Raw genomic sequence first — 26,477 nt, forward strand, 5'->3', positions numbered from 1 at the left:
GCCATGTACTGCGATAGTGCTGGGACGGCGCTGGGCTGGGCCAAGCCGGATGCTGTGACTATGACCTATATTAATAATTCACACACACAGGATTTCCATGCTGCACAGAGCAGGAACCCTAATCATCGTTAGCACGGCTAGCCAGGAGACACGTTAGCTTCCAGTTATATGCCAAGAATGAAAAAGACAAAGTGTGGCACGTGTCTAAATTAAACCTCTAACCTCCACCTACAGGGAATTCAAAGGAATAGATTTGTGTGGTCAGTGTGCAAAATTCAAAACGTGAACACAAATGGCCCCTTAAAATCCGAGTGTAATACTTTCAGTTGGTCTACATGATATATTTATCTTCTTGGCTGATCTATTATTTCCATGACAACCGGTTTCAGCATGAACACCAACTAGTTATTTTCACATCAGTTTAAGTTTGATAGGAGCATCTTTACAAATCAGCACTGAAGATAATGCTCACAAATGCCTGTTCTGTCAGTGGAAGGGCTTTGATATTAATAGGTAAGGTGTGGGCACTCGTGGAGCTGTGTGTTCCAGCACAGAGGTCTATTCAACACCTGGTCTGCATAGCGTGTTCCTCTGTATTTTTCTGCTCTTCCCTATCTGTCGTTAATAAAAAAAATTGGGGGAAAAAAACTAAACACAAGTCTTTCTTAAAGCTCAAACAGGAATTTGCAGGGGACTATTTTCAAGGCAAACTCATCTACATTTGGAGTTCCAGCGTGCATTTCATGCAGCGCGAGTGTATGCAGGAATAAATGATCAGGCCCTTTCCTTGAGGAAAACCAAAATACATCCTATACGTCTACATAAGCTTCCAGGCTAGACTGCAAATGGAAACAGATGATGCTGCTAAGAAAACTTAGTTATCAAGACAATGGCAGTCGAAAACACTTTGCATGACAAGCATCAGATACATCTGGGACCTCCAGCGAGCCTGCGCGGAGGGAGGGGAGGAAACGATGAAGAGAGAGAGGGAGAGAAACTGAGAAATGCTGTGTTATGGCTGGGGGTTGGGAGTCAGAGAGGTATGGCAGGCCAGACTAGACACTCTCCATCTCCCTCTGACCCCCCGTCTGAGTCTGTGGCTGTGTTAGCCAGTGAGCAAGTGTCCCCCCCCCTCTCCCCAGCCACACAATAGAACAGGCCCTGTGCCTGATTGGGGTCAGCTGGTGGCTGCCGAGGGGGAGAAGCAGAGGAGGAGGAGGCGGGGTGCTAGGTATCAGACACCGCTGTCTGACTTGTGTGTCTGGACTGAGAGAAAAGGGACCAAAAATCAGACAGCCCTCTGAATTGCTAATGAAGAGCAGAGGAGCACAGAAGCAGTGAGGGAGGAGAAGAGGACGCAGAAAAGGATCTGGGCAACCAGAGGCTTCTTTTTCTGTCTCCCACACACATCCTGTACCACTTAACTCCCGGCTGGGAGGTTAAACTGGGTTAAAATGTTAAAAAATAAAAGATGAAGTGAAACACCCCACAGACATCACTTGCGCAAAAGAGATTCTTGAGCTGTAAGAAAGTACAGCTGTGTGAGGTTTGGCAAAGTGCTATCTTCTCTATGGATCTATCATGGACCATCAAGTTAATACCAACTACTAACATACACACAGAAAAAGGAACAGTCACATTTAAGTACCTACAGAGATTTTTCTATCCCTTTCTTTCTTCTCCATTTCATCCTTTGTTTCCCAGTCTTCCATAATCTTTAGAATTTCCTGTGATAAGGTCAGATCCATGGGCCTTATTAGGGCACAGCCAGTGGCCCAGCTGGCACAGGCTGTGGATTTACCCCCGGGCAGATCAGTGGGATACGTTACAGACAGTGAAGCTGAGGGCGAACAAGAGTGTTTGAGAGTACGCCCAAGACTTCTCTGAACACGCTGGTCAGGAATATGTCTCACTAACAGGAATCTGTAGTTACTGGCACATACAAGCAACAGTGTCAACAAAAACCAAAAACCACCACAACATGCTGCAACACTTGCCAATTACTACATATAACAACTGTTGTATTCAGGCAATTAAAAGCAACAAAAAGACCTACTTATGGTCACAGAAGGAGCCCCTTCACGCACACAATCAGTGTCTTGCTGCGGTAGAAAATGTCAACTTTTGGGCGTGTGAGAACACAGGCGTGTTAGATGTCCCTCTAAAACCAAAATATACCTATTGTACTGTAATCTATATGGATGCCATATTCCCTGCCAAAACAATGCGAATGCATAAAGGTGACACCTGACAGGAAGTGTCAGACTTTTTAAAGTAGGAGTGAAGGACAGAAGACCCTCTGGAACCGTCGGCGGCCTCCCATCTGAGCTGTGTCTACCTACCATTCAGCCATTAAAACAACAGTTTTAAGAAAACTGACAGTAAGGTGAATGTCTAAGTACAAACAAGGAGCTCATTTTTTGACAAATGTTTTTCCATGGGACTTTTCTGATGTTTGTTTGTGGACAGCTTGGTATTCTTACCTGTATTTGTCCGATTATCATGTATACATTTTGTTAACATCAGGTTAGAAAGGCCGAAAGTCATCAGCACTGCACACAGTTTAACTTGTTAACTTTGCAATAATCACAGCTCAATTTTTTTTAGGATAAATGGCAACAAATGCAACAGGTGAGACGTCAAGAACTCTTTGAATAACAGAATGATTCAACGTTAGCAAGTTTTTCGGAAGCTTAATAAAATTTTTTTAGACATATCATTATGAAAAATGGATGTCTGGCTTTGTGACTCAGATCCATCCTTGAGACACCCTCAAGCAGGCAGGAGCACCAACCAGCACATAAAACTAATGTAAGCAGCGGTGTTGACACACAAACTTTAGACACCTAAGAGAATCGATGTGGGTATAATTATTTGCCATATTTATATTTATCACCATTTAACCAGCCTTCAGACAGCTCTTTCTGACAATATTGCAGTATAACCCACCAGACTTCATTGACAAAAGCAGTCATTTTAATTCGACTGCTGCCTCAGTTTGGTTTAGTCCCTGACCTCAGAGCAAAGAGAGTTTGAATTACTACATGGATGTAAACCATACGCTGTATTTTTCTTCTGTACAGCAAAAGCTTTAAACAACTTTTTCCCCCTACGTATGTAGGAGTGCTCCTTGTCGAACATAGAAAATATACAAAATGCTGCTTTATGCATCATCTTCTTCATCACAGATTATAGGTCCAAATACATTAGCTAAACTTCAAAGAGCATGATGCAAAACACCACGTTGTACAGCTGTCAGCCCTTTTATTTTTATAATAGCTGAAACAGCATATATCCTGTCGAGGTCTTCCCTTCTGTTACAGACTATTTGAATATCAGGGAGTTATGCAAAAGCTAGGTTTTCTTTGTGATCATAAAAATGGTCGACCATGCATATCTGTCTTGCAGAGGAACTTTTTTAATGTTGTCTGAAGCACTAAAGTCCCCATAGTAAGTGTAGGGTCCTCGACGACCCCCCCCCACACACACTGGTGCCACCCCTGTGGAAACTTCAGCATGTAAGCCTCTCAGAATCCAAGGAAAACCCTGCAAACCACTTGAAGAGACATGTCATTACTCCACTGTCTGGGTGTTCCTGCTCACATAAACAAACGGATTACCCAAAATCTGACAAACAGCGGGTGGCACAGCATTTCAGTTGATGTTTTTTTTTCTTTTCTTTTTCTTTTTTTAAATTTCAAGGCGGTAATCGCCACTTTGTTTCAAGTACGGAGAGGAGACGAGATGTGCAGTCAGACATGGTTTCACAAAGGCTAATAGACATGCCAACCATCTCGTTTGTCTCGATGCTGGGAAACACAGACCTGCAGCATGAAGGGGAAAAGGGGGCTACTGTCTGCCAGTGTGTGTCTGGAGTGCAGCGTCTTGTTTGACTGTAATAGGTCCCCGTTCGTGCCCGTAGACCTGGAGTCATAAGACACGCAGCAGACAGCAGGGCTGATTCATTCACCGAGCTCTTTAGCATCTCAGACAGTCGAACTGTGCGTAAATAGATGCTGACAGAGACAGCAGACTACTAACAGACCCCACCCCCACCACCACACACACTTGATGGATGGTCTGTCTTCAAACACACTACGACTACAAATCTGCCCTAGTCCCAAGGGCATTTTGGGAACTAGGGGAGGAGGTCTGGAGTGTGTGTATACGTGTGTTGGGGGTGCAGAAACTAGACACAAAGGGCGTCCCAGCAGCCAGCAACTAACTTGTGAATGGAGCAGCGAAGGTGCTGCCGGGACGAGTGGAAGGAGGAAGTCGAGGATTGACCTTTTCAGCAGCTTTGGGCTGGGGAGGTTGCCTCCTGAACTTGACCTGTTCAGCTGAAGAAAGACAAGCTGCAGCTCCAGGGCTGCATTTTCCCGTGTCTGGAGCGTCAAGGGTTGTCAGTTTGATTCTAAAACCACAGGGTTAAAAAGTCGGGAGATAAGAATGTTGTTGAGCGGGGAGAGCTGAACGGTGGTCAAGCTGATTTAAGGCCGAAAACTGCAGAAAACACAAACCGAAAAAAGCAAAGAAAAAAAAAAAGGCGTAACAAATCGGACCCCTGCTGCGCTAACATGACATATTAAATATTTTATAACATGGACTCCAACAAGAGGCTCTGTAACATGGAGACCGAGACACTCAACCCAAACAAACAAGAGCTGTCACACGTCAGTGACAAAGCTGCTTTCCATACGGCTGTAGCGCACTGCAAACAATCAAACTTGCTTTTAAAAAAAAAAATTGCTGTTCGTAATATTCATGCCATGTTTGTAAAACAGTGTGCTAGGACAGCTGTCCCCAACCCCCGGGCCTCGGACCAGTTCCTGTCTGTGAGTTGTTTGGTACCGGGCCGCGAGAGTTGAGGCTCAGGTGTGAAATGTCTGGTTTTCAGGGTTTTTATCAGTTTTCAGCGTTATTTTGTTATCGTTTTTATCGTTAACTCGGTTTTCCTGCATTGCATTTATCCGCGACACCTTAAAGGCCGGTCTGTGAAAATATTGTCAGGCATAAACCGGTCTGTGGCGCAAAAAAGGTTGGGGACCGCTGTGTTAGGAAACCAATGAATGCTAACAACCTGAAAGGGGACTTACTTCTCTATTAGTTTATACTCTGCTAATATATTATCCTGATTACTATTCTAAGTCTAAGTCTACAAATTCAGTGAAAGATGCACATTATAGCCAATTATCACAAAACACAAAGAGCTGCAAATCCTTTTACGTGAGATGCTGCAGTTAAATTTTGCTTTAAAACAAACAAACAAAAAAAAAATAGCTTCCTGCAGATTTATATTATATGACATATAAATTTTGACTAATGCTCAAGCAATTGGTCAAACCTACATCAAACGTCTTTACATTTTCACAGCGGCTTTGCCCGAAGGTGAGCTAATGTTACTCTCAGGTCTGCACGGTGTGTCTGGAGATCACCTCTGTGGTGTAAAAACTGGGTCTGGGGACCCGTCGTCACCAGCTCTGTACCAAAAGACAAGGAGCTCTTTCTTAACGCCTGCAAGTTGAGCACTGCTGTTCTACTGCTACACCCCTCAGCTCAGGAGAGGTGGCAGACTAAATAAGTCCCCATTGAGAGACACTTACCAAGTGCAGAAATTCCCTGTGAAATTAATTACAAGAGCAGTGATCGCAAAATAAATCTGTTTGTGGGGGGGTCGTTTTTTTTTTTATGCTGTTGTTTGGTTGTCCTCGCCACTCCCCTCCCCAAGGTCCCTGAATTTCTATGTTAGAATTCATTAATAACACACTTAAAAAAAAAAACTAAACTAATTCCAAATCAAAAACACCTCTACAAACAACCCCCCCCCCCCAAAAAACAAAAAACACCCCTAACCCCAAACACACAACAAAGAGCTTAGTGAGAGATTGGATTGGCTGTCTGGCTGCAGACTGCAGGGTAAATATTGGCTGAGCCTGAGAGTGCCTGTCTGTGCCTGTGTGCGTGTCTGTGTGTATACATCTGTAAATGTGTGCGTGCGTGTGCCCATGTGTACATTTTTGCGTGTGCGTTTGAGGGAGAGTCAACAAGTAGCCGTGTGCATGTTTGGCCTGAGGTAGTTGACAGATGACCCCGCTGCCACCTACACACTAACACCACTCACACACAGGATTACAGATCAGGCCGTTTACATCCGTCTGGCTGGCTTGCCCCCGCTGCAGGCTAACTGTTACATACACACAGCGCAGACAGTCACTTAAGTCTCCGATACAGGGACCAGGACATTCCCCAGAGACAGATGTGTGTTTGTGCGTGCTTCTTAAGAACCAGGAGGATGATTCTAGGAATATTCTACACAAGGGTTTGTGTTTTGTGTTTTGTGTTTTATTTTCGACACATTTGGTTGCAATATAGTTACTGTGTACTGTATAAACCAGGCTAAAGGATCAATAACTGCGACGCAATTGCTTTTCAGTCCAAACATAAGAAAGACGGTTAGGTACAGGCTCACAATCATCTATTGGTCCCCGGCATCTCCTCAACCAATGACATCACTCAGGTTTGGAAAAACAAGGAAGCTACAACTGGTCTGTTATTGTGGCGTCTGCCTTGTTACTCGGTCAACTCATCATCATGCTTGCGTCTCTTCCTTAATTGAATGATGCCTAGGGGTGCAACAATACTCGTATTGATATTGAACCGTTCGATACAGTGCTTTCGGTTCGTTACGCATATGTATCGAACAATACAAAATGTTTTATTTATTTTATCAACTTTTCTTCTGACGATGCTGTCTGTGTTGAGCGCTCAATGGATCTGCGTTCGACTACTCCGCCTAGGCTGCACTGTCAAGTGCAGATCCACTGAGCAAGCTAGCAAGACAGAAGCTAAGTTCGTTGCAACATGGCAACTGCCTCAACGCTACCCAAAATTGAACCACCTCCACCCTCATTCAGATGTGGCGTTTGGAAGCATGACCCTGATGGTAAGCGCGTCATGGACAAAAGTAAAACAGTATGTCGGATGTGCCACGCAAAGCTCAGTTGGTGGGAACTAGTGCGTTAGCGCAGTTAGCTTGTTAACGTGTTGACGCAGTCCAGCCCCACGTACGGGGCGATCCGCAGTAACTCGTTAACGGAGATTTGCCGCGTTATAGTGTTAATGTCATTTTAATGAGATTAACGCTGACAGCACTAGTGGGAACACAACGAATATGACTGCACATTTACGCCGACATCATCCTAGTGCAAAGACAAGTGGAAGCAGACAAAAACAACAAGCACGCATGCTACAAACTTTACCCGAGTCATTAGCACATGATTCTCCTTATGGGGACCTGATATGTTTAATATGCTGCTGAGAATATAGCCCAGAAGAAGCGTATAGTATAGCTTTTATTTTGGAAAGAGCCATTTCTCTGTAATAAACTCTTTTCCAAAGATGAGTGATTTCTCGATCAGATTTATTTATTTTTTTAATTATTTTGTTGTTTCAGCAACATTAAATTTAAAAACTGTTCTTTTGAGTTAAAATATATATTTATAATTTTAATAAATGACAAATTAAAAAGGCATGAACATTTTTTGTATCGAAAAAATATCGAAAGTATCGAACCGAACCGTGAATTTTGTGTATCGTTGCACCCCTAACGATGCCATTATGCAGCAGCTGATCTGCAGCCTTGCCCCAAAATACACTCTTACTTTTCTAATCAGTTTTCCTGATTTAACCATTTTCAATCCAGATTACAGAACCAACCACTGCATTACTATTGAGACATTTCCCAAGGTTTTGTAGAAACAGGGTTTGCACTAGGTTCAAGTAGAATGATCAAAGGCAGCTGACATATAGCATTTCCCCTGATAATAGCAGTAAGAGACAATATCAGATTAAATGACTTAAGAGTGTAATATGTTTGCCGAACACATGTTTGCAGTGTGACCCTGCAGGGACGACACCTTCAAAAGAAAAGGTGAGCCACTATCCAGTTAAAGCTTTTATCTCTCAGCCTCTTTAGCCGGGCAGCTAACTGTAGGTTAAAGCTAAAGGATGCGCAGTGACTGGTGCTGCTGTGTGAAAACAGGACTTTAAAATGCAATTCCTACTATACGAGATAAATGCACCACACAATGAATCCAAGCACAGCAACAGCTAGGAGACTAACACTTGTTAAGAGGTCTCTGCCTTTCAAATCCTACATGTGAATCCCAGTGTAGGCTGAGGTTCGGTTCCTGGCCATGACACACTGTCTGCGCTGTGATCCCTCTATGTTCCAAGTCCCTTTCAATTTTCCTCCTCGTCTGAATGAAAGAGGAAACACACCAGTGAGACGCCTGCTCCGCTTTATAAAAAAGGGGAGAGAGAGGGAAAAAAAGAAAAGAGGCAGACTGTAGCTCTTTTCTGCAGCCAGAGAAATCATCAAAGCATGAGCTGCATTATTCAGCCTTGCCGAGTCTGCATGACAACACAGCCGACAAACAAGAGCTCTTTTCAAACCAGACGGCCACTACAGTAGAACACAGCTATTTCAAACCACTTGTGAATGGAGCTCCCTCCGACTAGTGAGACATTAAGATGAGGAGAAATGCACTGAAAATACCAGGCCAGCATTTATTCAAAGTTGTGAGTGTGAACCCACAACGCAGTTTGTTTGCTAGTTTAATACTTTGCAAGTGTCAATCAGAGCAACCATTCCACTTTTTCCCTCCTCTTGCTGCACTGCTCGGTCTGAGACAGTCCTCCTGGATTATCTAATTAGGCTCCGTGCTGTACCAGTCGATCTGTGCGTACACCACTTCATGCCTGACTATGTGCTTTTCCTGGCTAGCAGTACCATGATGCCACAGAAAAACGAATGGAGGAACACCAGTCAGTCTGCCAGATAAGCGCACAGGCGCGCACACACACACTTACTTCTTGGTTGCAATGTGGCGTCAGCACAACCACACTCTGCTGCCAAATCTGAATCTAATATCCTGTGTTCACCTCATGTTGCCCGGCCCTGGCCTCGACCCCAGTGGAAATTACACATCAGTGTAACTCTGTCTGTCCTTCTGTCCATACGTCTGTAGCTTGTCTGCGTGTCTGTCTGTCAATATATCTGCCTGTCTGGCTCTCCCGCATCTCTGTTTATATCTTTGTCGGTACTTGCCTGGCTGCCTGGTTGTGAATCTACCCGCCTTGTCTGCTATGTGCCCGTCTCCTGTTTATTTGTCTTCCTCTGTCTGTCTGTAGACCTGTCACACTGCATGGATACACTCGCTGTGCGTCTGGCTGTCCTCTGCTGTCTCTACATGTCTGCCTGCTGTGCGTTTTTTTTTCTTTTTTCCTGAATGCTCAGTCATAAAGAGGAACATCTGCAGTGGATCTAGCAGGCAGCAGCATTAGAGCAGAGCTGATAATGATAGTTTCTCTTTGGGCCGCTCAGAAGGCAGACAGACATAACATACCATTCAAGCGTTTCCTGTCTGTGCTGACAGGCAAACTATTTAACCCTCTGTGGTGAGCTCCGAGAGTATTTGCACAGCCAGGCAGCCCTATAGGGTCATACACTGTAAAACCAACTTCAAGTGAGAAAAAAATACTACTTCTGGAAAACGCAATAGATTGTTAAAAGCTTTTTTAGTACTAAGCTGGAAGTACACACATATTGATATTTCCTAATAAGCTAACTGTTGAGTACTACAGTGTGCCCGATTAATAGTAATGGGCACCTAAGAGCTTAAACGTACGCCAACGCCTGACATAAGCACTAAAAAGTCCACACGGTGTGGTAGAGACACACTTTAAGTCAAATAAAGACAATAAAAGAGGTTATAAATACCACTAAGTGCTATGAGGTCACCATAAACTTTCTGCTGGACAGCGCAGACATACTGAAAGTCCATACAGAAGAATTATCGGTTTCCTCTAAGGTATTTAGAGCGGCCCACAGCGAGTTAATAGCAGAACTGTTTAACCGTGTTGGATGAACACTAAGTCTGATTTGTTGTGCTTCTGTTGCCACACTGGAGAGTGCACATAAAACGGATTAGGCACTAAAGTCTGTCGGTAGGTTTTTAAGGTCAGGAGAACTCGTAAGAGGAGCAGCTAATGTTACTCACATATCTCCATTCCCTGTGGCTGGGAAGCGGTGCAGTTGCAGGAGCAGGTGACATTGGAGTTGCCGGGGCCGCCAGGAGCCGTTAGGTTTTGCATGGGGCTGGGCAGACCGGGACACCGCTCCGGGGAGAGAGCCGCCGCCGCCGCCGCCGCCGCCAGCGTCGGGGCCCCCCGACGGGAAAACAACGAAAAACTTCCAGGCAGCAGCAGCAGAGTCTGCCGCTACAAGTAACTCCCGACAGTTTCGCTTTAATTATCCCACGGCTTTTCTCACGCCATAATTCTCTCGGAGCGGCTCGGTGAGAGAATCACTGGGAGAGCTGGGGACGAGCCATTGCCTGCGGCTAATGCATTGTACGGCTTTTTCCGTTCCTTCCTCCGTCGCTGAGAGCAGCTGTCTTTACCCTACTACAGCACGGCAGACACGGCGTCCTCAAGCCACGCCCGTAAACTGACAGAATGCCGCAGCGGCCTATCAGAGAGCTTCGGGGGAGGGACAGCGACGGGGTGGTGGGGGGTAGGGGAGGGAGGAGGCGCTGCCTTCAGGAGCGCTAAGAAATATCACTACCCTGACTTTAGCCAGCTAAGGGGGGAAAAGCAACGAAATAAACGTAGTCCCACACCCTGTATGTAAAATTGACACTAAATCCAACAAATCTTCTAATTAATGACCATCAAATGCATTCACATTCCCACATTTTAATATGACAATGAATTGCAAGAGGAGCACTTGAAGGCAGCAATGGGCAGAGGATGGGACAGCGGCTGTACTTTATGGTAGTGTGCACGCGTGTCTGGGTGCAGGGGGCAGGCCGCACATTGGTGAGGCTGAAAGGGGTGGCTGACCTGACTTAGAAATCTAGCAGACGGGTCGTGGTTGACAATGGCTGTGAGAGAAAGGAGTTGGGGGGAGAGAGGAGGGCTGGACCTGGTAGGTCTGGTGTGTTTTTTGGGGAGGGTGGGGAAAGCGCTTCGAGTTTCACTCCCTTGTTATGGCCGGCCACAGCCAATATAGTCGGCTCTTTAAAGGGGCTAACCTTGAGGTGACCCCCCAAGCTAGTCTTGTGGTTCAGGGCCACATGTGCAGCAGAGAGGCAAACCCCCCGCCCCCAGCACATCCCTGCTTAATCTAACCAACAGTGCAGCCATTTCATCCAACACACACAAACACACACATACACAGTCTATAAATAAACTGGGCTGCTCAAATCTGAGAGGGGCTCTGAATGCCACTCTAGTCCAGGAGGTTCCCAAGCTAAGGTTCAGAGACCAAGTAAGGTCATCATAGAGCTTGCAAGTTTTTGACTTTATTTGTGCAGAGGATAAAAAGAGTAGTAGGTTAATAGTCTCTTAGCTGGTCATATTAGATTCCTGAATTTGCATGTTCATCTAAAGATACTATAAATGATACTCTAATATACTATAAAGGTTATAAAGTATACTTTATTTCGAACACATCATTGAGGCTGTGCAAGAGAATTCACATTGGTTTTTTTTAAATTATGTATTATTAAAAGATCTGCTCTACAAGGAAACACATTCGTGTATTCTGCTATATTTTGCTATAAGTGTTGCAGGAACTCTTGATCTAGTAGTCCTGAAGTCACTTTTTTTCCCCATCCTATTGCTGTTTGGAACCATAAGCTGTGTTTTAAAGATTTCTGGGCTTCCCACATTGGTCACTGCCATGTCAGAGATCACATTACTAAGGTTAGCAAACTTGGTTAGCAAGCTGCATCTATAAATCATGTGCCTGTAAAGCACAGACACATGTTTAGTTGAGGTCAAAGATTTACACGTAGTCATTAGGCATTAATGTCATGGGCTTTTCATAATTTATTTCAACTGTTCTTTAAACTCTGACAAGAATTGGGTGCTCAAGTTTTACTTTATTTTGGATCCCCATATTTGGATTATCCAAACGTGTCAAAAGTGTACACTGTATTTGGTTTAATATCCCTTATCAAATGTTATATTTATCAGATGCTTTTGGTAGCCATCACTAAGCTTTTAGGATAATTCTGAGTGGATATTTAATTACTCTTCTTTGTGTAATTGATTGATTTTTTCACATAATCCTGATTTTTAAGCATGGTCCACAAATGTTCATTAGGTCAGGGCTTTTGGAAAGCCATTCTGGCAGCTTAATGTTAGCCTGCTTTATCCATTCCAAAACCAGTTTTCATGTATGTTTCTCTTGATTTAACGTCCAATTATGCCTCAATTTCAGCTGTGTAGCTGTTGATTTGAGGTGAAGTGGGAGAATGTTTCTACTACTTCTACCAGTATCACTGACAGCACAAACGCCACTGAGTATGATGGTGCCACTACCATGCTTGACCAGTTGGTACAGTGTTTTTAAGTTTGAAAGCCTCACCTATAATCCTCCAGACATAAAACATACATCTATTCATTGTGAACAAATAGCTTTGTTTTGTCTTTCCATAATACTTCTCTCTAGAAGGCATTAGGCTTGTTTATTTGGACTATGCTTATAAGCCAGGTTTGTGCCAGGAAACCATCCAGTGGTCAAATATCCAGCCAGAATTATGCCAGAAGTTTGTTGATGTCAAACCAAAAGCATCTGGTCAAGATGCAAGTTGCTGTTTAACCAAATATTAGTGGTGTTTTGAATCTGAATTTATTTTGGATTTTCTCCAATTTACACAAACTTGTGCACCCAACACCCAATACTTGTTCTTTAAAGTCATTAAATGTGTATGCTTTACAATCATTCCTCTCCAGAAACACCTAAAATTACCATGACCTCATGCCCATTATGAACATGTGTAAATGTCTGACAGTCAAGTAACTGCAATAAAATAAGAGAACCTCAATCAGCAAAACTGAGTTTTGGTTGGCTTGTAATGCAGAGCATGCTATTTATTTTTATTATTGGTCAGATAATTCCAAAAGGTACCAACAGCACAAAAACAATCAGGTGGTCTAATTCAGTGACTTGAATTAGTGTAGTTGAAACCGAGCAAACAGCTTCCAGCTACCAATACTTTTGTTGGCATACCTGTCCATCAGAATGGCAACACTGGTCTCCACACCATCCCAGTACAAAGTCATTCTGATGGATGACTTTGGGCATTTTAACACAAAAGTCTATGGGGACTGACTCACTTTTGGACACAGCCTCAAGTGGATGTTAAAGGAACTGCAATTTTTACTACTTGGACATTAGCTTCACAAAGTTGCCATTTATGTGGGGAAAAAAATAAATGTAGCAGATGGACGTGTGACCTGTTCTAGTGTAAATGGAACCTCATCAGTCTGTGCACATGGAAAGCATGAACTGGCAACAAGTAATTATATGAAAGACCAGAGATGATGATTGGAGTAATGAGCGGGCCAGGCTTACAGCCTTTTACCAACTGCATGGCCTCATGATGGTCCACGGACCATTTTACAGGACGAATGAAGCTCTTCCAGGTGGCATTCCAAGAAAATAGAGCAAAGAGGGAATAATATAGGAATGGCTCTTCTGATCACAGGCCTGCTCTCTTGCACACCACTTCTGCAGCAAATCATAGAAATGCCATGGGAGAAAATCACATCACATATCGTGTGTGCTGGGAGTGAAAAATGAGAAATGCCTGCTCAGAGGGGGTGCGGTTTGACCGTTTTCACTCTGAAGACATCAGTAACCGAAGGCAATAAAACGAAATGGACCTCTGTGAAGGAAAATAAGTAAATGGGGAAAGCAAAGACCTCCGACAGATGTTCTGCATTAAGTGCCGCATCACTAGCCAAGTTCTATATCCAATCATGCAAAAATATTTTCCTTGACAGTGGCTTCTACACTCCTCTACGAGTGGACTGACACCTTTGGAAGAGAACAGACTGTGTGACCCTGAAACAATTTACAAACGCCTGGCAGCTGTCATAATTGTATTGAAGCAACAAATTGTGGCGCTGCTGTGTTGTCAGGTAAAGCAACGATATCGATGCACTAAAGACCATTTTTTATAATTTTTTTTTATGTCTTGATCTGAGGTCACAGCCATGCACACTTCCCAGACAAGCTCTCATCCACAGACAGACACACATCGATTCACCCTCTTGCAACCCGCATCCATCCACCACCACAACCACAAAAATGCAAGCGCACACATGCACAGTCTGTCTGGAGCGTCAATTTAGTCCCCTGGGGAGCACGCAGGGTGACACCACTAACAGGCCAGACCAGACCAGACAGCTAGCAGACAGATAAATACTAGGCACGGCTGAATACCAAATGCACTCGTGTCTACCAGCCCCCGACTCCACCCCCACCCGCCTATAGTCTGCACACACACACAGGCGCTCTCTTCTGTGGGTCTCTCGGGAAACGTCTGTCTCATCGTGTATTTGAGGAATCCTAACTTTAGGTTGATAGCTTTATCATGCTCGGCACGTGCACGTGGATCTATTTTTGGAACTTTGGGAGTGCGGGCTTTCCTGCTCACACATGCTTACTCAGGAGTTCACTGCAGTGTTAGTGTTACTGTTGCTGCTGTTTTGTGAATCGAAGCGCCACGCGTTAACGTGGCGGCCCTTTAAAGATCTGACAATGCACACTTTTTAATGCAGCATAGACAGGAGAGGAAACACCACCACCGTGTGTCTGCACAAAACCCACACTTCGGATGGCAACAGGTCCATCTTTAGCCACGAGATGCCCGTCTCATGCATATGTATGTTTGGATACACGGACCATTTCCCACCTGTCACTTCCCCGTGACTTTCCAGATAAAAAGACAGCTGACAGATGACAGTAAGACAGTAGGAGTAACAGTAACAGTATCAAAGATGCCACGGATGACTCAGAGTTTACATGAGTTGTTTGTGAGGAGACCATGAGTGCATCAGTGATGCGGTCGGGCCAGTAGTGGGGAAAAAGCAGCACAGCGAAGGCCTCAGTTGAAGGTAGCTCCATCCCTCCCCTCTTAAAAAAACAAGGGCAACTTCTCCATCCCAGCCAGTGTGGTGCTGAGCTGCAAGCTACTTTATAGCGCCATCTTGTGGCTCATCTCAGAAAGAGGCCTGTTTCCATCCAGCATCCCAAACACGGAGTGGAAAAAGTTGCTTTCCTTCCCTGGTGTCTGCTTCAGTCCTTCTCGTGTCTCCTCTCTGTCGCTCCATTACTTGTGAAATCAAAGCTGTCTCCCAGGCAAAGGTTTAAGCTTTGAGTCAATTATGCCTCGTCTTCATCAGATGGCACGGAGGAGCAGAGAGGAGGACACAGAGAAAAATAAAAGAGTCCGTTTCTACGGCTCATTTTTTTAAAGACAAATTAAAGTTCTCACAGTGAGCTGTTTAAAGGGCAAATCACAGTTATACTTTACACTAAATACAGTATTTTTTTTTTTTCTTTTTATACAGAAAACTATGCCGACACCTCTGAATCTGAGTTTTGAATCAACTCTTTTATTTCTGGTTAAATTATAATCAAAAATCACAGTAAAAACAGGTATATAACGTAATATTTTACAGAACAGTGTGCTGCAAGTGGGACATCATTTTCTGCTGAAAACACAGCAAACAGGTAGTTGCTTCTATATGACTGCTTAAAGCAGGGGTGGGCAATTCCAGGCCTCGAGGGCCGGTGTCCTGCAGGCTTTAGATTGCACCTTGGGTCAACACACCTGAATCACATGATTAGTTTGTCACCAGGCCTCTGGAGAACTTCAGGACAAGTTGAGGAGCTAATTTAGCCATTTAAATCAGCTGTGTTGGTTCAAGGACACATCTAAAACCTGCAGGGACACCGGCCCTCGAGGCCTGGAATTGCCCACCCCTGGCTTAAAGTATCCCTTCAGGATATTCAGGACCCTTTAAATCTCTAAAGTATACCCCAACAGAGCAGCAATAATTCATTTATTGATTTGTTGACTAACATAATTAAGGGATTTTTAAGCAAAAGTACTCAACACTCAACTTCTTAAATGTTATGATCTACATTTTCATTGAATTTACTTTAATTACTGACTGACAAAGAAAGACGTTTGAAGATGTGAACTAATCAGGTAATTGGGCTAATTAGGAATCTTTTGCTCCTTTAAGGTCAATAAAGGAAAGGCCACATACAAGGAAGCTCACTTCTGTATTCATGCTCATGTAATGATAATCTATGATGTATTATGCATAATATTACAGTCACACAAGGCTATTTTTCTGCTGAAAAAGGTTTACTTTTTGTATTTTTTTGTATGTTCCTGATTACGCCTGTGTACATTTACCTATTTTCATCAGGTAAATTTGTATGTTTATTAAAGGATCTCCAAACTATCTCCAAAACTGCCAGCACACCAAAACTGACCTGTCTGTCCATATGTGATCACCTCTTGGTTTGTTTTCAGCATGATTCTTTAAAGCAGCGGTCCCCAACCCCCGGACCAGTACCAGTCCGTGAGTTGTTTGGTACCGGGCCGCGAGAGTTGAGGCTCAGGTGTGAAATGTATAGTTTTCAGGGTTTTTATCGGTTTTCAGCGTTATTTTGGTAAATGGACTGGTTCTTATATAGCGCTTTTCTACTCTTTCTGAGCACTCAAAGCGCTGTACACAACTTGTACATTCACCCATTCGCACAAGCACATTTTTCTAAGTGCTTTCTAAGTAACATTCACACACATTCATACTCCGATGGATGCATCGGAGAGCAATTTGGGGTTAGTATCTTGCCCAAGGATATTTGGCATGCAGACTGGGGAAGCCAGGGATCGAACCACCAACCTTCCGATCAGTAGATGACCTGCTCTACCACCTGAGCTACAGCCACCCCATTTTGTTATCGTTTTTATCGTTTACTCGGTTTTCCTGGGTCTTTTCATGCGTGTTATGAATAAATCTTCTTTTTTTCGGTACCGGTACTAGTTTTATTTTGTTGAATTTATCCGCGACACCTTAAAGGCCGGTCCATGAAAATATTGCCGGGCATAAACCGGTCCGTGGCGCAAAAAAGGTTGGAGACCGCTGCTTTAAAGGACCGGGGCATAAAAGCACTAATGCATCTTTTATCATCTTGTCAGTTATCTGAATCACTGGGTAAAATTACAGGTGTGAAAGTAGTAGTTTCCATCCAAATGTAACATAAATACTAACATTTAGGTAGAAAATGCCAACTAATGCGCTGCTGTTATATACATATGAGGTTTGTTTGCTGGCGGTCGTATGTCAGAGCCAAAGCTTTTTTAGTCAAGGCCCTTATAGTCAAAAGAAGATTTCCATTTACAGTGATTTACTGTGAGCCCCCAGAGCAGCAGCAGGGCCCCAGTGCAGCACAGAGCAGGTGTCAGCACATGTAGAGGTTCAAAGGGTTTCATGGGCATAAAAACATCACATGTGTTTATGTGTGTGGAAAAGTTTAAGGGTGGGATTAAAAGAATGTCCAATCATAACTCAGTTTAAAAACAAATAAAAGGAGATCATTTTCACTTAGAGGGATGTTAATCATAGGAGGTATTCGTTAGTGAAAAAATGTAGTTTGTTGTTTTGCAATGTGTACTATCTAAGTGTGTGTAGCCTTGGATACAGTTATAAATATATATAGTCTCATTATATCTCAATGAACACTGATTTGTTGCAAGTGTAAACTTTATCCGTTTCCTTTTCGAGCAAGTAAATTGTGTGCTATACAGAGTTGTTCATGGCAACTTTCTTTTTTTTCTAATACTTTTTTTTGCGTGTTCAAAATAAAACAGCCAATCAAATCAAAACAGTCAGAAAAGGCATAAAAGGAGATTTTGAGGTAGAGGTGGGTTTCAAAGCAGCTTGCATATGCAATGAATCTGTTGATCAGTGAGCTCATACCCTTGAGGAACTAACGCTAAACTCGATTTTGGGTTAAAATGAATCTTTTTAGGATGTTAAAAACATTTTTTAACATGCAAGTTTTCCAGTTGAAAATTGACATGCAGGTGGATGGAGTTGCATGCAGAACAAAAGAAATACGTCTTCCTTCTTTGAGAAGGTGACTGGACTGCACAGGTGACAAAATACCTTTTGTTTTTGGAATACTGACCAAATAAACAAATAAATAGGAGGCGGAAATCATTCCCAAAACAGCAAAGATGGTTAATACAGTGGAAACAAATAACTGAATGAAATATTCATCCATGTGGCCACAGAACTCCCCTCAAAAATCAGAGGAAGAGCAGAAACTGACGGGCTGTGAACCGTATGGGATAACCTGTGACACTGCAAATGAACACAGCACAGAGGAAGAAGAAGAGCAGTTTCTTGCCTGCATCACTAATGCCTGTTTATCCCAAAAAAGCCTCTGTCGTGGGACTCGTGTGATGAAAGTATTTGCGCGTGACGAAGGATCCATTTTGACTATAACATAACATTTTCAGTCAGACTAATAACTCGAAACACCCCGTGACTTCTGTGTGGAGTGGGTATTACTGAATGCCTTTCCAAATGTCAGAACAAAAGATGGATATGACTCAGCCTTAATAACAAGGCTGAATGGGATTCATGAATTAACCGCAATGCATCTCACCAGCTGACAACGCTGGAGAGCGAGGGAGGAGAGAAAGGGAGAGAGAAAGAGAGAGAGAGAGTGTTTGCTTAGGCATCGACTGTAGCTCGGCATCTTCAGCGGAGCGCTAAGTAACAGAAAGGCCACTCCAGACAGTCAGATTGCAGAGTAGAGAGTTGCGTTCAATAAAAACGTCTGGCATGCCACATCATATTTGCAGCTTCCTGCCCTTGTCTGGCTGCAGTGCCGTGTCATATCCTGTCCACACAGGTGCACCAGCTGTCTGGCTTCCCACCCCTGTCATTTTCACACACATACACACACACAAATGCACACACCTCACTTACACCCCTGTCATTTGAAAAGAATACCCCTCCCTACCTCTCTTACTGCCACAGGCTCCACTGCAATGACACCACAGCTCTCAGTGAAAAGTTATGCATGTGTGTGTCAGAGACAGATAGCTAGAAGAAGAGAAAGGGGGATGACGGAGCAGACAGAAGGATGCAGAGTGTGTGTGTGTGTGTGTGTGTGTGTGTGTGTGTGTGTGTGTGTGTGTGTGTGTGTGAATAAGACAGTTCACGAAGAGAGGGCCTGAGGTGGAGGATACTGAGAGCAAAGGGATGAATGGAGAGAAGACGAGAAGAAAAACGAAGAGAAGGTGAGCAAAAGGAGGACAGGAGGAAAGACAAGGCAAGATAAAAGGAAACCATAGAAGAAGAAAATGTATGAGGAGAAAATGAGATAAAACAGGGGAGGAGAGAAAAGAAAGTGGGAATATAAAAGAAAAAATGAATAAAGGGAAGATAAAAAAAAAAAAAGGGAAAGTAGAAGAAAAAGGTAAGAAAAGGAAAAAGTCGAGGAATAACAGAGAAAAGAAAAAGCAGAGAGGGAAAAGAGAGGTGCCAACGAAAAAAGAAGAAACAAAGTGAAAGCAAAAGCCAGTGAGTGAGTGAGGGAGGGACACAGAGGCACAGACAGAGAGGAAGAGTAGATAATCAGCAGGTATTGAGCTCTTTTCACCCCTGCGGTAGGGCTCTGCTGAGCATTGTAATGGGCTGTCTGCCCAGCTGGGCCGATGAGCTCATGTCTGGCTTTAATGCCAATCCTGAACTGGCACACAGCTCGGCAAGGCAAGCGCAGACGCAACACCACGATGCCGCTGGGGAAAGGACGCGACACAGCTGAGCAAGAGGAATAGAGAGAGGAAGAAAAAGAGAAGGAAAAGTGAAGGAGAGAGCCAGGCAGGCTGAAGGTGTGTTGTGTGCGTGCGCACTTCCGTCACAACACTGATAAGAGCCCCGAACCAGACGGCGATAATCACACAGCCAGTGAGACAGCAGCTGTAAATGTGTGTCTGTAAAAGTGAGGGAAGGGGGACAGAAAGAGCGAGCGAGTGTTATTTTATGCAGTCATAAACAGCGGTGATTACAGAGTGTGCACGGTACACGTTACAGCCTCCTGCTGCTGAGAGTGCATGCAAACAGACGCACACGTGTGTGCAAAAGCACTCAATGGCTACGAAAACACAGAAGCACACATGCAATCTGATTTTCAAACAGCTTTTAAGTGAGCCGCTGTTTTACATGTGCAGACAGCTGACTTCAAAAAGAGTTGAAGCCAGTTGTCCAGTGCTGGACAACAGTGCTTCAGCGCGCTGGCTTTTTCACTTTCCTTTTGGTTTTTTCAGAGTTGGTATTGTCACAAAATACAAAGCAAGCGTTTGCTTGCACTCAATGTGGCAGCTGTTCTCACTGCAGGCAATTCACAGCAACCATTATACCATTACGTGGCTGTTTTATCCCCAGGTTTGCTGCCTGTACAGACAGCTCTACACTTTGTGTAAACCATGGCATCAACATTCAATCCGCATATAAAAAAAGCATGAAAAACAGAGGAAGCTGTATTTCTCCTCCAGTCTTTGTAAGTCTGTGCATAGGGCCCTCTATAACATCTAGTGATTGTAACTGTGTATTTGTAGCTCTAATGAGCATATGCTGATCATTAAATCTATAACACATGAGCATGAGGGCAGAGTCACTGCACAGCTCAGCTCATAGCTCGCTGCTGTACTAAAGTGATTTAGGAGACATTAGCGTGACTGTACCCTAGTAGTCTTGTATTGATAGTCCTTTGAAAGCCCAACCCTGACTGAACGAAAACTGACATAACTGATTTTTCAAGGCCTTCTGGAGACACTAACAGGATATGCACAACATTATCATTTACATATCATTCACACAGACAATGTAAAACATTAATATCGCTTCTGGGTATAAAAAGTGGATGATCTGATATCGTCGTGTTGGTGTTGTTCCCAGATCATCATGAAAATGTTGTTCCAGGTTCAACATTGCAAGTGAACAATCACATTGTTGTGACGTTATTCTTTTGCGCGCCAAGCTATTCGCCCATTTATGAAATTCCAATGTTGCAAGGACAATCTCAATTCTGCTTACCGTTAATTAAAGGGTTAGGGTCCGTTGATCGGCGAACAGAGGCGGTTTCTCGCAGCTTAAGTACAGTTTTTTGTTTTATGGCGGTTTTTCCCGAACTCGCAAAAGTCTGACGTCACAACATTCTGATTGGTCACTTGCAATATTGATCCTGGAACACCATTTAGTAAGATGATCTGGGAACAACACCAACACGACAATATCAGGTCATGCATAAAAAGTGAAGGCTAAGAGGAAGTGCCTTAAACCGGCATTCTTTTTAAAGAGCACCAGGGGGCGACACCCGCGGTTGCAAAAAAGACTTCCTATAGAAGTTAGCCGTTGGTCACAAATGACTACATACCTGTCTGCAAATACCCCACAACCCCTGATTGTGATGAAAAATATTTATTGATTGCTGTTTGCAAATGTTTGCTGGAGGTTGTTTCCAGTTTTTGTGAAAATTGCTAGGCCCACAGACCGGTCAGTGATGCCCTGGTAACCACTGGTCATTAAATGTGTATTCTGGGATCAGTTGGCGTGTGTTTGCTGCCAGTAACTAGCATAAAACTGTCTGGAAAGATGTTTAAGATGCACCAAAAACCTCTTTGCAATTGCTTTGGTCACTAGCAGGTTGCTGCAGTTGCCTGTAGATTGCACTGGAGACACTGACTTATCTGCAAACACTTGTGAACTACTCACCAAAGTAGCAGTGAAAATGTGAAAAGTGTGAGGCAAACCAGAAACCGAGTGTCAGTTTTCCAAGTGAAAGTTACAGCTTTTAAACTGTGCTGCTTGCAGTCAGGAATAAAGTTGACTTTAAAGGCAAACATTCTCGATTTCTGGTTTGCATCGTACTTCTTCACAGTAAGTGGCAAGTGTCTGCACTCAATGCAAACTTTGGCAACTTTGGCAACCTGCTACTCGCCAAAGCAATTACAAGGTGCAATTTGGTGTAGCACCCTATTTATAACAATTTCATTTAGTGACAGTCAGCAACCGGCAGAAGCAATTATCAATCAGGGAATACACATTTCTTACTAGCAACCTGAGCTTTTCAATAGATCACTGACCAGTCCTAGGAGAACAGAGTTTATGGGTTCAGCCACTCATGTTGGGTCATATTGAAGAAATTATTATTATCATTCTAAGTTTCAAAAAGAAGATTATTCAGGATATAGCTAACAAAATGTAATGGACATACTGATGAGCATTCAGTGTCACAGTCAGATCCATCCCACACTCATCTCACCTGGTTTCAAAGCACTAAAATCCAGATGGCAAAAAATGGTGACCTCATTACAGCTATGTCCATATTTTATGCTTCTGTGAGCCATGTTTCTACACACCATTAACATATATTCAATAATCATCCCCTTTTAGCACCAAGACAAATTTTGTGGCTAAAGGTTGCATCATGTTTACCATGATGGGTGAATTTAGAGATTAATTTCAGATAATCAGACTGTCTGTGAAGGTTCTCAGTCATCCAGGTCATCATAGTCTAAGGTGGAGAGTCCCAGATTTAAACTCCCACTGGGTTTAAATCTGGGACTCTCCACCATGTGACCCTAGAACTGAAGAAGCTTCTCGGATGAGAGGTGAAACATCTTCAAGCAACTTAAAGAAGTCCAGGCGCTTTTCTTTCCAAGCTCCTTAGACTATTAACCAGACTGTTTGAAGTTTGGGTAAAAATGTGAAACTTTTTTTCCTTCTCACACAACCAGCAGTAACACATGCTTTTATGTACAGGCTTATTCTGTTTATCCTGATTGGCACCGTCTGGGCTCGTCTTCCTCATCTACCCTACCTTGTTCACTCATCGCTTGCCAAAACAAATTAAGTACACGACTATTACTTTAGTATTGATGTCTTTTCCTAATTAAAAAGAGGATAATTATTCTTAGTCTCTCTGTGTCGAGTGCACATACTACGTGGGTGTTATGTTGGAGTTTTTGTTTTCCAGACACCAAATGCTGCAATGGCATCCCAAAAAACATGACAATTAGCTGTAGTCGGTTAGCTTTACTGACTGAATCTTCTTTATTGAAACTCTAATCAAAATAATCTGGATGTTTTATAAAGTCTAATTAAACTTTTGAATGTGAGACCCAATTAGGTCATTTTTCTGTTCCTTTTGTTTCTGCTTGACTGACTCATTGTGAGATTTTCCATTACTGTCGAGTACCGAATGAACACCTAGTTTCATCTTTTTTTCATCTTTTTTCCAGTCTATTTTTCTCTCCAGTCTATTTTTCGTTTCCATGTCAAGAAAAATCTCTAGAACACCAATCCATCTCCACAGAGACTTCATATATCGGTTTCATATATCATCCGTTACATACATCCGAGAATGTCACAACATAAGCTCTGACTGCGAGGGCAGCAGGTCTGGAACAGATGGACGCTCATATGAACAAGTTGCTGGGATCCAAACACTCCAAACACTCCTCCTCTCTGCCTGCCTGGCTACACCACGTAAAATGCTATAGCGTCCATATTGAGCACTATAATGAAAACATTACATTAGGTGAGAGATCCTGTGCTCCGAGCAAGGGCTGACAGATGGATGGCAGTGGGAACATGTTGCAGCACCCCAGACCTGCTACCACCCTGGCAGAACATAGTGAGAAGCACGTTAGCATAACCGGCAAGCTAACACTGCCTACACTAACACAGCTGTTTCCAGGCGACTCCTGCTCACACTGGTTGGGCTCCGCACACGTATATGTTATCATACCATATAGCTTCATTAGCTACAGCATTCGCCATACAGCCTGTAAACAGCACAGACCGTGACAGCTTGTACCAGCCCAGCCAGTGTTCACCACAGTCTGCCTCACTGCCATCCTACAGCTCTGCAGCAGGACCAGTGAGTTAACAGCTTGTACCAGGCCAGCGAGCGTCCCTGCTCACAGCTTGTGTTGCTAGCGAAACCCCCTCTCCGCCCCCCCAACCTCTCTTTACAGTAGTAGCAAACAGGACTATGGGGAGTCAACAGATCACCCCACAACAGCTTGTAACCGCTGCGTTCACTGCTGAGGTGCTAAAACCAAAGGCAAGGCTACACAACAACATTAACACTGCATCACGTCAGCAGTGGTATCTCATTCGTGGTAGATAGAAATGTCTCACAGGGTGGTATTAGCAGCGAAAACGATGCGTGTTTGATCTATATCTCCATATGTGAGGAATAATGACAGATGCTGGGGCATAACCTGAAGAGTCTGTAACGTCTGATTCAAAACAGAAATATGTTCAAATGCAAAGACTCTGAATATTTTAGGAATATCCAATATGTACATTTTTTGGCCTCAACCCTTCTAAGAAAGATGAGCTTCAGAATTCCCAGTATTTCTCTCTTTCTCTGGTCCTAAGGATTTAGTGCTATTTCCATACACCTGCTTTTAAAGACTTACTAATGAAGGCTGAACGTGTATGAAGCCTCATCAGAACATGACAAGACACTGACATTTGAAATTGTAAAGTAGCAGCCTAGTGGGAATGTATGGTTACTATTTTATGGAGTTGTTGCACAAAACCAAATCTGCCTCCAAATCTGAGGCCACGGTTCTCAGCCGGAAAAGGGTGGAGTGCCCACTCCGGGTAGGGGATGAGTTCCTGCCCCAAGTGGAGGAGTTCAAGTATCTCGGGGTCTTGTTCGCGAGTGATGGGAGAAGGGGGCCGGAGATTGACAGACGGATTGGTGCTGCGGCCGCAGTGATGCGAACGCTGCACCGGTCCGTCGTGGTGAAGAGAGAGCTGAGTGTAAAAGCGAAGCTCTCAATTTACCGGTCGATCTACGTCCCTACCCTCACCTATGGCCACGAGCTGTGGGTAGTGACCGAAAGAACGAGATCGCGGATACAAGCAGCGGAAATGAGCTTCCTCCGAAGGGTGGCTGGCCTCTCCCTTAGAGATAGGGTGAGAGGTTCAGCCATCCAGGAGGGGCTCAGAGTAGAGCCGCTGCTCCTCCACATCGAAAGGAGCCAGCTGAGGTGGTTCGGGCATCTGGATGCCAGGATGCCTCCTGGGTGAGGTGTTCCAGGCATGTCCCACCGGGAGGAGGCCCCGGGGCAGACCCAGGACACGCTGGAGAGATTATATCTCTCGGCTGGCCTGGGAACGCCTTGGTGTTCCTCCGGATAAGCTAGAGGAGGTGGCTGGGGAGAGGGAGGCCTGGGCTTCTCTGCTTAGGCTGCTGCCCCCGCGACCCGGCCCCGGATAAAGCGGAAGAAGATGGATGGATGTTGCACAAAACCTTAACATAGATTTTAAGTTTTCAACCAAGGAGATCTATGTTTTTTGCCAGAGCTCAACTGGTTCCTGATCTCCTATATATTTATTGACAACAATTTGAACATTTCAGTCACTCCATCAGACCTGTTGCCACTGGTTTTGAGTCAAGTTCCTTCTTGACAACCACACTAAAACCGTTTCTGATGAGGTTTCAGTAAACAGTTGTTAGATCAACTAAAAGGCCAGATGCATTTTTCAGGCCCTGTTTCAGGTTTTTGCTGAATTTATTTCCTGTTTCTTAAGGACATGACTCTTAGATATTGTTTCAGAAACTTTTTTAGGGCTGCCAGTTATTTTTTCCTTCTGCTTGTCAAGTTTCCTCAACTTTTCAGGATATACTCTACATCACACCAAGATACGCAACATTTTCGGGTACTAACACTTTGGTAATTATATATTTATACAAATATATATATATATACATATATACACACACACACACACACACACACACATATACATACACGTAAGCTAATTGTCACCATGGAATTTCATTCGACTCACCACTAAATAATACATAAAGAACTTGAAGTGCTGCCGGCCGGGCAAAAACTGTACATTTTTGCTACTAAAGTGAAAGAAAGCAACAATCTGACAAATGATGACACTGGAGTGTAGGTGTCATTGTCCCTGGGACTCACAGGCTATAATATTTGATAGATTCCCAGTATCTAGTGAGCTGCCAATGTGAATTATTAAAGTCCCTGAAAATATTCTTAAAATGCTATTAGGCAACACGCTCTCAGAGTCATTCACCCAGATCTTCCTCACACCGCTTACATGTGTGTTTTCAAAGCCTCAACGAAGCAGACAGGTCATAGGGCATCTCTGTTGGCATCTAGTGGCTGCTGTGAAGTGGATATGTAAAGCTTTTTAACATGTGAGATATTTTACGCAGAAAAAAACTGGACCATAAAGCAAAACTAGAGGTCTAAGGTGAATAAATAAAGACTCAGCAAGTCTTGTGGCTTAATATAGTTTTAGCTGTTCAGCTGATGTCTGTCCATTTATGTTAACTAATTACAGTCTTACGCTCCACTCACCCATCACTTGTGAACTCGGAGTAAAAGTAAAAGAAGCCCTGGTCACACATTTAAGGCAGAACATTTCTGAGAGCACTTGATGAGTTTTCACCTTAAACAAAGCGTCGGTAACATATAACCAAGCATATGACAATATCACTGTCAAGACAATTACTTTTATTGAGGGCTTTT

At 43.6% G+C, this 26,477-nt stretch overlaps 1 protein-coding gene across 2 annotated transcripts in view; it reads right to left on the minus strand.

Annotated features, from left to right (window-relative positions):
- The window catches only part of LOC102794913 (low-density lipoprotein receptor class A domain-containing protein 4-like), a 275,819-nt gene that overhangs the window by 28,243 nt on the left and 221,099 nt on the right, over positions 1 to 26,477 (minus strand). The window contains exon 1 of one of the 2 annotated variants that reach the window (XM_035909969.2): positions 10,062 to 10,480. The exons of the other annotated variant lie outside the window; for it this stretch is intronic. Within the exon in view, the coding sequence (XP_035765862.1) occupies positions 10,062 to 10,155 (94 nt within the window). The 5' untranslated portion in view covers positions 10,156 to 10,480. Of the gene's footprint in view, positions 1 to 10,061; positions 10,481 to 26,477 lie in introns of those variants that run through there. 2 annotated transcript variants of the gene reach the window in all.

The sequence above is a fragment of the Neolamprologus brichardi genome, chromosome 11 (genome assembly GCF_056152115.1).
Source record: "Neolamprologus brichardi isolate AB-2024 chromosome 11, ASM5615211v1, whole genome shotgun sequence".
Taxonomy (NCBI): domain Eukaryota; kingdom Metazoa; phylum Chordata; class Actinopteri; order Cichliformes; family Cichlidae; genus Neolamprologus; species Neolamprologus brichardi.